We start from the raw sequence: 13,088 nt of genomic DNA on the forward strand, positions 1-13,088 counted from the left end.
GCTCCAGACGGGGGCCCCGGGCTTCCTCCGGGCAGGGTCACTCCCTCTCTACCTCGGTCTTTCATGGGGTTTTTGAACGTATTATTATAACGTATTTATGTTATTACATATTTTATATATATACACAAACACTCAGTTCTCTGCCAAAGTTAAAACAGCTGGTTTGGATTTGGTGCTCCTTGAACAGCTAATCAGATTTTTGTGCTTTTCTGTTCTTTTGAGAACAATTGAGCAATACTTAAGTATATTTGTAAGTGTCAGCTCTTTAAAAGTGTCAAGAACACACAAGGGGTCTTTTACTTACTTACTCGGGACTACTGGAAATAAAGAATAACAACGGTTTGTCCAGACTTTGTATTACCCAAAATGTATCAAATATATTCAACCTTTCAGCTGCTTTGTGTTAGTGGCAGTTATATTGAAGTGCTATGCAACAAGTTTTTATGCCAACAAGTTTTTTTCCCTAAACTTAGTAGTAGTTTTGGTGCCTAAAGATAACCAAGTGTTAACCAAACTGTGACTGTTTCACAATGTTACCAACATATTTAAAAAAGCAACCATTATGTTCTCTGGTGTAGAAATGAGGAGGGAAAATGCTCCTGTGGGTCATATTTAGAGCCACCAGTAAGGTCGCTAATTTATGGAACGCTCCTGCGGGTCATAATAGAGGGTAGGAATAAACGACCTAAATCGTCATATGGTTTGGAGAAATTGTTGTGCTTTGCACATGCACACTCATCTATTGCTGCAGAAGGTAATCACCCAACAACTTAAATACTATACTACTGCATTGTCAAATTAACATATTGAACACAGTATAAGAATAAAGTGCAGGAGCTAACATACACAGAAAAAAAGATAGATTGACAAATATACACTTGGACTGTCCAATTAACTTGTCCGACACCCATTTAATATGGAGGGCACTTGCTTATTTACCCTAGAGGTGGCTGGAACTGCAGGGGTCTAATTCTGCTCCCATCTCAGGAAGGTCATTCTCTTTTCTCGAACCATGGTAGCCACATAGTAGCGCTTAAATCGGGCAAAACGCAGCCTATAAATTACAGCAAAGGACAGAGGGGTCAAAGCCTGGCATGGAACTGGGCCAGAAGCTATCAATCTGCCAGGGCCAGCGAGGGCGACATCTGTCTCTGGGACTCCCTTACTCTTTCTACTTCTCTCTGTCTGTCGTTTTCTTTTCCAGCTTTCAGTCTTTTCTTCTCAGCCCCTTCCCTCTTCCTTTCGTTCCTTTTGCTCACTCTGTGCTTGTCATTGAACAATTTCTCTGTGCCTCCATTTTTAGTCTGCACCTTTCTTTACAATCTCTGCTCTCATTCTTGTGTATCGCTCTGCCTCTTGATATTCTGTCTGTCTTTGTGTGAAACCCCCCCACCCGAACTCTCTTCCATGGATCTCCCTCGCCTCTTTTCACACATTCTCTTACATCATCCCTGTTTCAACATCTCTCTAATTCTCCTTGCCTCTCTCCCTCGCTCTCTCTGTCTTGAGCTCTTTGTCGTTTTACGCACTCTTGCACCATCTCCCTATGCAGCGATATGTTTTGGTCTATCTGCTCTCCAACCAGCATGATAGGATGAGGCCTTGATGTACTTTCCCTCAGTGTGATGCCAATATCATTTGAATCATAATATTTGATAGCAAAAGGCACCGATTTCCAGTTTTTGGAGAATGAAAATGGAATTATATGGACCCTGTGGGTATCTAGAAACAAATGCAAAATTTGAAATACAAATTCAAAGCTGTTCAGTTACTTTTTCTTGTTCAGAACGGTTCAAACTAAATACATTACTGAAATATAAAATGGAACACAGCTTCTCTGACCTGAATTGCTCACGTCATATATCCCTCTTGCTTCTGTTAAAGGAGAAGTAGTAGTTTAAATGTTGGTTTAATGCTTCTGCTAGTTCCATCAGAAGATCTTGCATTACATTTGCCAAACCTTCCAAAACTTCTGCTTGACTTATTATTCCTCCTCCATTTTCTGAATCAAACTTGGTCTTGAATAATTGAGAGAGATCTTTGAAAAGCCCTAACCTCCATTCCCACCTTCCTTTTACAAGTCAACGTGGTGCATTTTTAATTGGCCGACATGAAATAGGCATGAAGGGAGATGGGAAGAAAGTGAATTGAATCAGGGACACTAAAGGTTGGCAGTCATCGTACAGCTCAGGAGATTGTATACGTAGAAAGCGAAATATGGGCCTGACGAGTCACACATGCTCAACAGTCTTTGGCGCGCTTTCTGTCTGGGACAAATAGTACACTGCTTGTGTAATCCCTACTTTAGAGTATCCCAGCAGGCAGACCCAGATATGCCACTTCGAATTATGTTCAGTAATTTGGTTGAGAATAAACATTAGTTCAACTTTCTATGAACCATAAATCAAATCTGTATGGTTTGTTTAGTGTATATGAGCAATTATGTATCACCGGTTAAAGAATTCACGAGGGCACATTTTAATATCTGTTAGCAGGGTAATAGCAATGATTTTCTTTGATATGAAAACATAACTTGACCTTGAGAACAATGTTAGAAAGGGTATAAACATAAAACAGATTATATATTTATATAAATACTTATATATAAAATACAGCAGAATATGTAACAAGAATGAATGCTTGATGGATACACATTAATGGGCCACTGTAAGCTGTGACAAACTTTGTTTCTATTTTTCCACATTGCTGCTGTGTCATGGTGCTATTACCTTGTGGACAGCCTCTGCAGTAAGCTGCAGCTGGACCCATTTTCATGTGCACACATAGTGTTTCAGTCGGGTTTGGGCCTAATATATAAATTAAACATTGAAAGTTACTATAAAGTACTGATTTAACTAGGGCTGATATTTGGCACATCACGTGCAGTTAATACTATACTCTGCAGTATAATCATCAAACACACGCATACACACGTGCACACACACACACACACACGTGTTCACACACACACACACACACACTGTACACATACAGATATTGAGCACGGATATTGTAATATTCCCTATCATAAAGCCTCATGACTGTGCAAAGCTTGATAAAAGGAGCCTGCAGCTCTAATCCAAAAGGAAAAAACGTTTCCAAGTTCAGACGCAGAGGATAATAACCTTTTGACTGATGGACAAAGGAAATGGTGTTTAAGCCTTTTAAACTAAACAACTACATATAGAGCATGGTGTCCATGTAATTGCATAGCAGAGATGAGGGAGACAAAAATGGGACAAAATATAAAGCATGTGGAGTTGAATAATTCCTGAGACAGAAACCACATGTGGGGACTATAACAGGTCGTGTTATGGGAGCAGCATGGGCGAAGCTACGTGTTTATATTTCTCATTATATTATACTTAAGATTTCCTGAACTAATCCTAAACTACAAGTAAAGAAGCTAAAAACAAAAATCATCAGTAGAACAAAAGTAAATCACAAAAACAACATGTAAGACTTCCCAACATTTCAAAAGTATTGCATTCCCCAAGTCCTGAACTGGCCACCAGTATTTAAAGCTCGGGGCTTGGAAGTGGTTTTAAGCATACCTAAAAGATTGAAGAGGCGTACAGCTTTTCCAAAATTAAACACAAAGCACAATAATACTAAGTAGCTGATGCAAGAGCATTGAAAACAGAACATATTTACCTCAAGGAGCATTTAAAAAAAAAAAAAAAAAAGGACACTTTTTTTATCCTCTTGAAGAATAATACACAGGGGCAATGAACATGGCAACAGGAAAGCAAGAGAAAGAGGGGAACCTGTGCAAGTTGTTTAGCCTCTCTTTACGGAAAACAAAAGGCCAAATGTTGATGAAACATTTAAGACAGACTTTATTTTAACCCAGCTGTAGGCTATTGGCTGACGAGTTTAGCTGCCAAAACACAAGAAAGCTTTTCCACTACGCATAGTTCATGTGTTTTTTGCCTTCAAAATATTATGACTCACTTTTATCTATCTATCTATCTATCTATCTATGTGAAAATTGTTGAGATCAGCAGCCTGCCTGACCTGTAACGACGGCCAGAAATCTTCAGTGTTGTGCTTCTCCACAGGTCAGCACTGCCGTCCACAGTGAGCCATGACTTTGCTACATGGAACTATTAACTACACCCTAACACCCTTATGCTGACTGGACCATTTTACTGTATGATACTATAGACGTTCATGTGCTCCTGAACTATAAACACAAAACGTTTTCAAGAAAATTCCTTCCCTTTAAATGACAATGTAATTTTAGTATTTTAAGTCAATTCATAGTTATTTACATTTTTTCCCTTTTAACCTTTGTCTTTGGTATTGGTGTACTTCATTTACAATTATATATTTACTTTTGTTTCTGTGTTTACCAAACTTACAATTTGTGCTGAATGTCTTCTTATTTGATCCAGTCTTTAGCAAGTAAAAAGAGATGAACATACAGCCATTCCTTTACATTATCCCTCTTTCTCTCTGTGTAAACGTCAGTGGTTTTAATGAGAGGGCCACAGAGGCCAATGGAGCCAGAGGGCTCCACCACCCTGACCGGCCTCATGACTCCAAACATCCTGTTAGCACGCTCATCCTCGCAGGAGCTCCATGAACACTCCATCCTTAGGCTTGGTGCGGTTATCTCTCACTGTGACTAACTGGCTCCCTGCTCGGCCATCAACTGGCCCCCATCTGACAGTCCCCTCCAATAATAATGGACAACAGAGGCAGTGCTGCCTTGACAACGGGCCTCCTTACGAATTAGGCTTACTGTACTGCCAGCTCTGGCTCCACCTCTTGTTATCCTCTTGTTGCTCTGCAGTTCTGGGCGCAGCCAGAACAGGGGTGGCAGGTGCGGTTTGGCGGTGGTGGTCTAGTGTACTTTGATAAGAAGTGACCTCATCTGTGACACATGTTGCTTTTCTTCCTGACAAAACACTCAAAATCGATTGCCATGCGTCTTCATAGAAACGGGCACAATGTGGGGCCTGAGCTTGCATTCTGAGCTGAGCTGAGTGGAGGATTCTGGGCTAGGAAAGAGAGGAGGAGCACATGAACACACACACACATACACACACACACACACACACACACACTCATCCCAAACCAAATGTGAGAGGAGGAGAGAGAAGGATCCCACAGAGAGAGGATGATGCAACAAGAGTGAAATTTTTTGGCCAAACGCATGCTGCATTAACGCAGACCTGCAGGACAAAAAAACACACCCACACTTCTTTCTCTCTTTGTTCAAAGCCACATTTAGTTGTATCCTTTTTTTTTGCAGACGGTAGTCTAATGGCAACCTGTAACACCTAATTGCCTGCAATAAAGCACAGCATGATACTTTCATGTTTTTGGCATTGGCACTTTCTGGCCTTAACAAACACGATGAGCGCAATGATCTGCTCTGAACCTTCTCCCCTGACACATTCACTTAAAGGGCTAAAATATCAATACTGTAGACGTTCAGAGGAAACCGTAACTCCCTTTATGACCTGCATAGATTATATTCCCCATCTGCATGAGCCATCTGCAGTATGTGTAAATTTAAACAAGATTACTATTGGTCATTACACTATATCTCCACTAAATATGTTTGAAATCAAACATATTTAACCATTTTCTCAAGTATTGATATAAAATTCCAAAGTGGAAAAACAGCTAAGATATGATCTTTAATCACCACAGTTATTATATTACAGTGAGATACTAGTCTATTTTCTTGAAAGCAGATAATCTGCACTAAAAACCTGTGACATGTTATTTACATCACTTGCCATGTCAAATGAACTATTTGGCCCATATCTAAATTAAGTTTCAACACCTGCTATGACTTTGAGCAACTTTCTGGCTTTGCAACCACTTCAGCTGTCTGAGCCTATGGCAAGAGCTGTTGCTAATGTATTTAGTTTGGTTGGCCAAGGACAAATATATTACTTGCATTAAATTACCACCAAATGAAACAACAGCAGTAAAACAAACTTGGGTGACAGTTGCATTTGCATTCGCTTGGAAAAACGAAGATGTAGACAATAAAGGTTCGGCCTGGAACACAATACTGCCCGAAGATGTGACAGCTGTAAACAATGGATAACACCGTCAGTTATTAAATGTCTTTCCCATATCATCGTGGCTCAATTGCCCTGGTGATTATTACATGAAATAAGGCTGATGAATAGTGCTGGCAATCATATCTACACATTCTCTTCCTGAATACCCCCACCTCCCATGCTGCATTGCCAGAGAGGAGAGAAAAAGAAAAGGGCTGGCTCTTTGTGCTAGCCATGCCTCTCAGCCCCGTTGTGCTTGGTAGCAGCAGCAGCAGCAGCAGCCGGTGACCATTATAAATGGCCTCTATTAGCATGGCTCGGTCGCAGAGGGGAGAGAAATAAAATCATTGGGAGAATGTAGGCCTGCACTGGTGTCCCTGTGCCCGCTCCCAGCCTCCACAGACCCCCGTCCCATACTCCCCTCCTCCCTGCTCCCTCCACCCCTCCATTCCAAGGGGACAGAATCCTAAAGACTAGATTACTAGTGATACATGGAGTCATTATCGGGAGGGTTATGGCAATAGTATCACAGGCACGGCTGACAATAGCTATAATAGGGGTCTCTTTCTTCAGAGGTAGCATTACCATAGCAAAGGCTGTTTCTTTAGGCTTGTTGATGTACAGCAGAACAGGATGGCCTTTTATTACCTGCCATAGCAGAAAAAAGCTCTGTATTATCTGGCTGAAAAGCATGCTTATTTCTTTGTAAAAGTGCCATGTCTCTTTGGGTAAAGTTAAATGAATGCAACAGTATCTCCAGATGAGGAATTACATTGCTAGTGTTGACAGTTACCAAGTATGTGCTATTTAGAGAAAAAAACAAAATTGTCAAGGAAATGGCATCTACAATCTACAATCTCTGGTCCAGCTGAGGCTTTGTTTTACTACGGCCATTATCCAACATGATGCCACTGTCACTAAACAGGCAACGTGAAGACAAAAGGGGGGAAAGGGAAAGCAAAGAATGAAGGGGATCAAGCAGAGTTAATAAAGAGGAGAAAAGATCGAGTAGAAGGGGAGTTTTCTGAGGGGCTGTTACATGGACTTCAGTCCAAGAGAACATTTCACACCTAAAGGGGTCACCCTTGGTTTTACTTGTTCTACTCTATAGAAGTACACTGTAAAATGTAAACTGCATGAAGTATCTAAAAAAAAAAGGGGGAGAGTGAAGATTAAAGATTGTAACATGCATGTATAAATGTACATATATATACAAAATGTACAAAAAGACTTTAACCACCAAAATGACACTGTTCAGTTGAAGGTTTTTCAGCTGCTACTTGGCAACAGTCCAACAGACAAAGCAAAACCAGGAAAAGTGTTTAACAGTTTAAATGACTTTAATCTTACAAGGCACAGAAACACAGAGGCTGCATGGGTTATTTCTCTTCAAAATATTTGCTTGTAATCATATTTACTCTTGTCTCAAACTCTTGCTGTGATAGAATACTATACCTGATTCATGTTATGCTGCGTTGTCTTCAATAAACCCAGTATGACGGCAGTGCACACAGTCAGTCACTGTGGCTGTTATTTGTGGGACGTGCTGTCTTTTACTGCTAATTTGGGGATCTTCTATGGAAACCTTCGGAAGGTGTTGGGAGTGATGAAGGGAATGCTGTCCTCAAGCAGGTTACAGTGAGCCAGTGAGCTGGTGAGCCAGGGAGTAGCGATTGCCTCCAGCTAGTTAAAATATGAGCGCGACGGGGGTTCACTAATGAAAGCGGGGGGCACAGCGCGGGAAGCAGTGCCGTATATCGCATTGAGGAGACAGTTCTTAGAATCAGCTGGCGAGCCGTGCCTATAGTTCTGGGGCCACTGGTGATTAACTGTCCAACAGGGAGTTGCTACTACAGCTGGGCTATTAATAAAAGATAACCCCCTCTCTTCCCAATCTCCACCTCTTTGGTTTCCCCCATGCCTGCAGACAGTCTCTTCCCCCTGGAATTATTTGTTTGTCATAATCATTTCCTGACACATGGTGCTTGTCGCACATTGTTTACGTGGTGCGGAGGGGGCTTTGAAGGGGGAGAAGGGGGATCCCAAAAAGTGATAGCTCATTCTTAATGTACTTTGTTCCCCTGGGAGATGTCCTGCAGGTGTAGCAGACAGTGACCTCTCATTAGATGATGATTTGCAGAGAATAACCCTTCCCCTGAGAGAAGATAGTAAAATACAGGGACAAAGCACCATCATTCCTGTTCCATGACAAATACAAGATTGGTGGTTAAAATTACACCAAAAGGCCATGTAGCATTGTTGAACCAAAAGTATGTGATCATTTCTTATTGTAACGGGGACAGGTATAAAAATAAACCTTAACTGTGCTGGAACGTTTAAAAATTAATTAAAAGTATATCCCTGTGCAATTTACATTTCTACTTGTAGTTTAGTGGCCATATTAAAGGGGATAAGTCAGCTCACCCACACCTTAAAATCTTACAGATCTCAAAAAGGCTGTACAAAAGTACAATATATTCCCACTGTAGGCCTACTCCACGTGCACGCGCAACCCCCCTTTCTCACGACCACTCTCGCGCGCGCGCGCACAAACAGACAGACACACTCACACAGCAAGAGTTACGGGCAACAGAGTGTACGGTGCTGCGGGCAATCAAACAGCCTCCCCGCGATTGCAACGTGAAAGCGTGAGGTTAATGGCCTGAACTGTAGTGAATGAAAGCACGTTTACAACTGCCGGACTAGATGTGTGAATACTCCCGTGCACATTGCCCCACATAGGAACATTGCTCCTCCTAATATCACCCTACATAAATTCATGCCGTCGTGACTCCCGATTCGTGACAGTCTCATGCTTGCATTTGTTTGCCCAGCAGAACAGCATGTGATGCACTGACTTGAAGGAAAAGTCTAAGATGGAGTATATATATTTTTTTGGGTGGCCCAAATCCCGAACGCAACAATCAAAAAGTAATTCTACAGCCTTACAGAAAATTGCATAATTTGCCAACAATTGTGCAGTTCTAAACCCATCAAATCCTGCATGATTTAGGATCCTCACTCTCACCAGTGTATGACAGATTTCACACTGACAAAAACAATCGTAACCATAGTTATCTCAGGGAATATGGGTTTAACCCACCTTTGTGCATGCCCGTGAAGCGGTCCTTCAGCACAGTGAGCTCGTAGATCTTGCCGAACTCCTCGAAGAGGGGCCGGAGGTCCTTCTCATCCAGGTTGCGGGGGATCTGACCGATGAAGAGTTTGATGGCATCGTGGTCCTTCATGGGGATGGTGGCCGGACAGCCCACCGGGCTGTGGCTGTGGCTTAATCCGTTCACGAGACCGTTCGTGCTGGCGGAGACCACACCGACACCGTGCACCGTGCCGTCCATCTGCCCGTTGGTTAAAGTTGCCATCTTCGGACCGGCCAGTAACTTGGGATGGGTACAAACAGCAGCAGATGGTGATGGTAGAGAATCGTTTTACGTTGAAAAAAAGCTCGTGGAAGTCTTGGTCAAAATTTGGTTCCGAGACCAAGCCGTGCCAGAGCTGATTCCACTCTCGTCCAATCAAAGCCAATATTTACACTGATGTGAAAACACATGTAGCATTTGGCGAAGACGCATATCAAAAGCGCGCAATGCCGTTGGTCCCGGTGGAGGCTTTGATTCCTTATATGTATGTCCTACCCAATAACTCGTTCATTGATTTCATAAAAGAGAGAAAGAGAGAAAGAGAAGGGGGAGGGAGAGGGAGAGCGAGGGAGAGAGAGAGAGACCAAGAGCGTTCACTGTCTATTTACACCCACGTTCCCTCGTCCTAGCTTCTTGGCACCCTTTTATTTTTTTTGCATTGAGGAGTCGGTATGGGTGTCTTCTCGGTTTAAACGGACAGGGTCGGTTCAATCTTTCCAACAACAGTGGGGAGGTTTTTTTTATAAGGACGGCCGCTATTAACTAGATATGTGTCAACCCAGCGTTTTCTTCCCCTCTTTTCCTTATGCCAAGACAAAGTGGTACATTCCACAAAGGGGAGAGGGTCTATAAATAGAGAAATATAGAGAATACGGTCCTTTGTGCTCCTACTCAGAGCAAAAAACTACACATTCACGAACTCAAGAATTCATTACTTCGTGACTGACATGCATACTACTCTTATTAATTGTAATAAGCTGTGCAACATTCTTGCAACAATGTATTCCTCAAAATTAACATTCGCTGTAGAAGGAATGCGATTGAAAATGTGATTGTCTATCAGATGAGGTTTGATTTTGTTAAAATCACTTCATGTCATCTTGTAGCCTTCCTCAACTCCGTCGGCAGCAGCAGCAGCAGCAGTAGAGAACCGCTGCATCCTCACTTCGCTCTCGGACGATGGACAGCTCCGTGGTTCTGAAATGCATTCACACAGGCGAAAACAAAACACACCGATGCAGGATTCCTTTCATGTTTCTGACAGCTCGTTATTGTTGAGAGGAAACGCAGGTTTTGCACCGGTGAAATTAGGTATCACTAGCTTTCTCTGCCATTACCAAAATCCTATGGATTAGCTGATTTGATATCCAGAAAGGGGAAGTCTGTGAGCACCGCCGAGTGGCGTAGAGAGGGCGCACACGAAATAAAAAGTCACACAAGAGGGTGACAAATTAACACGTTGCATAGACATCCACATTCAGCGATGTTGGCAACTCTTTAAATTTCTTCAGACGATGAGCATGCTTACAAAGACAAAATAAAAACACTATCTCAGTTTAATAATGCCTACTGTAAATGCACAAAAACGTCCTTACAAAAAGCCCTTATAGCAGTTTCTCCGTAAAAAGGTTGATTGATCATTTGGAAGGACATCCAATCAATATTCATTCAGTTTCCTCGTGTAATTATGTTATGCTTATTTTTAGACCTTTTGGCATGAACCAAACTGTTTTTAATCAACTTTAAAGTCACCAGTCGGATTATAGGAGTCCTTGATTTATGAAAATCTTACGAGTGAGTTTGGTGTTGATATTAAACACCACTCAGAGTGGAAGGTCTAAAACACTTGCACATAAATTAAAAGCACATTTATGAAATTGTCTGAGCATTCCTGATTAGACATTTTGCATTTTTTAGTATCGTGCTCCAGGACAGAATGATGGACAGAATGATTATCTGACACTGAACTCCATCTTTCTCTTATATAACAATAGTCTGTTTAAAGGCCCTTATAGTATAGGAGCAACATCCAAGGCTCATAATGTTGACCTATTTGTTTTCATTTTTGGCTATGAGGCATACCCCCCTCTGCCTAGACATTAGCCAACCATCAAATAACAAAAGCGACACAGGCTGCGCCTCTGTCACCTCTTTCTGCTCCTCCGCCAGGTAAATGGCCCAGTAATGTCATCCCGTTCTCACGGCATGACCGGGCCCCAGCGGGGTGGGGGGGTGGGAGGGGGACTTGGCTTTCTTTGGCATGACACCGTGCTCTGCTCTCCAAGCTTTCCCTCGGGGCTACACTCCATTCACCACAGCAGCCTTGCCTGCGCTCACGCATGACTTACCTCCAGCAATATTTTTTAATACAAGGGTGAAATGGGAGGACACAAATCATTGTAATTATGTTCAGTGGGTACTGCCGTGATTATGTAAGGTATGGGGCCATGATGGTTCCCTCACGGTCTGTTTCGTCACACAACCTACCTGTGAGCCACTATGAAGCGTTTTCAGTGTCGCCCGGAGTAAAATGGCTTCGGTGACTGAGCCCATCGGACTGATAATAATAACACGCAATTAACGAGCAAGACATGTAACAGTTTGTCTTTTCACTCCCAAAATGGTACTTATTTTAATCCATTTGGGTATACTCAAATATGACTGTGTAGCTCTTCAAATCATATGTGTCCATAGCACAGACGTGCGGAGAGCAATTCAAAGGACCAGGTCTGTCAAACAATTTTCATACGTATTTTCTGTTACACTAAACTCTGTACATTCCCCCCAAAATCCTTTTGATGCAATCAAATGATTTGTGTACACATACACACAATCTAGTTTCCTAAGCTCCTTAGTGAAATACATTAAGGCATAACTTTATCAATATTTTTAGCTGATTCATGACTAGACTGCAGCTGTAAAACAGGACCAACAAATATTACAGATATTAAACAGCAGAAGACAGAGATATACCGCTGATATACCTCTGTCCATGGTGCTGAAACTTATAGGGCAATGCTATGCCTCCGTCCATGGTGCTGAACTTAATATAGGGCAATACTGACATGTGTTGCTCTTTTATAAGACAAGCAGTCCAGTAAATCCTCACTAACACTTAAGAAAGCTTTAGTAATATAAGAAGACAGCATGGCTAAGGTGTAGACAACCATATGTGGACTCCTTTTTTTCTCAAAATATTTCTTTGAGCTCATCAAAAAGAGGTCATTCATTCCTCCCCCCTCCAAATGAACCTTTGCAATCATGCAGCAGAAGAGGCCTATCTTGCCCTTGGAATATTTCTGCCTTGCTCGTCATGGCTTCAATTTTCAGTTTCAGCACTGTAAACGGTTGCAGCAAGGCAAATAAATGAAAAGGGAAATGAAATTCTGGGTAGCCAAGTTACACAAATAGATTGATAATCTGCATGGGGGACCATAAAGAGCTCTTGCGTTTTCAATATGACCTATTCTGCATAGTAATGTCTTTTCTCACCTCTCCTTCATATGGGACAACGTTCTAAATCTCCTGTAGCCTTGGGACACCCAGGCTGTATATCACCTCCCAGTAATTTCGGAGGAAGGGAATGAGGAAACGGCAGGTGCATGACTAAATGCTCAGAAAGTTTAGAGAGACGAGGAGGGCAGGCAGGTCCCCTTTAACTTGATTAGCACCAATTTGTTAGAGATTGGAAAGGATGTGCCAAGAAAAAAAATACTGCTGTAATTTCAAATGTATATATGCCTTATAAAAAAGCACACAGAGTCATTGGCATATACTGTATCTGTGTGGCATGATGATTTTACTTGTATGTCACATGTGGAATTATCGAATGCATTATTTGCAAATGCTTCCATCTAGCTTACATATACAATGATTTGTTTAATAAGGCATTATTAAGAAAGGA

The 13,088-nt window shown here is 41.9% G+C and overlaps 1 protein-coding gene across 10 annotated transcripts in view; it reads right to left on the minus strand.

Moving 5' to 3' along the window:
• celf4 (CUGBP, Elav-like family member 4) overlaps positions 1 to 9,853 on the minus strand; it is a 79,692-nt gene extending 69,839 nt beyond the window's left edge. For 9 of the 10 annotated variants that reach the window (XM_034870711.1, XM_034870704.1, XM_034870709.1 and 6 more), the window contains exon 1: positions 9,130 to 9,852. In XM_034870711.1, the coding sequence (XP_034726602.1) occupies positions 9,130 to 9,406 (277 nt within the window). In that variant the 5' untranslated portion in view covers positions 9,407 to 9,852. Of the gene's footprint in view, positions 1 to 9,129 lie in introns of all 10 variants that reach the window. The other variant, XM_034870712.1, reaches the window with a different exon arrangement.
• Between the last annotated feature and the right edge of the window lie 3,235 nt (positions 9,854 to 13,088).

Source organism: Etheostoma cragini, chromosome 4, assembly GCF_013103735.1.
Source record: "Etheostoma cragini isolate CJK2018 chromosome 4, CSU_Ecrag_1.0, whole genome shotgun sequence".
Classification (NCBI taxonomy): domain Eukaryota; kingdom Metazoa; phylum Chordata; class Actinopteri; order Perciformes; family Percidae; genus Etheostoma; species Etheostoma cragini.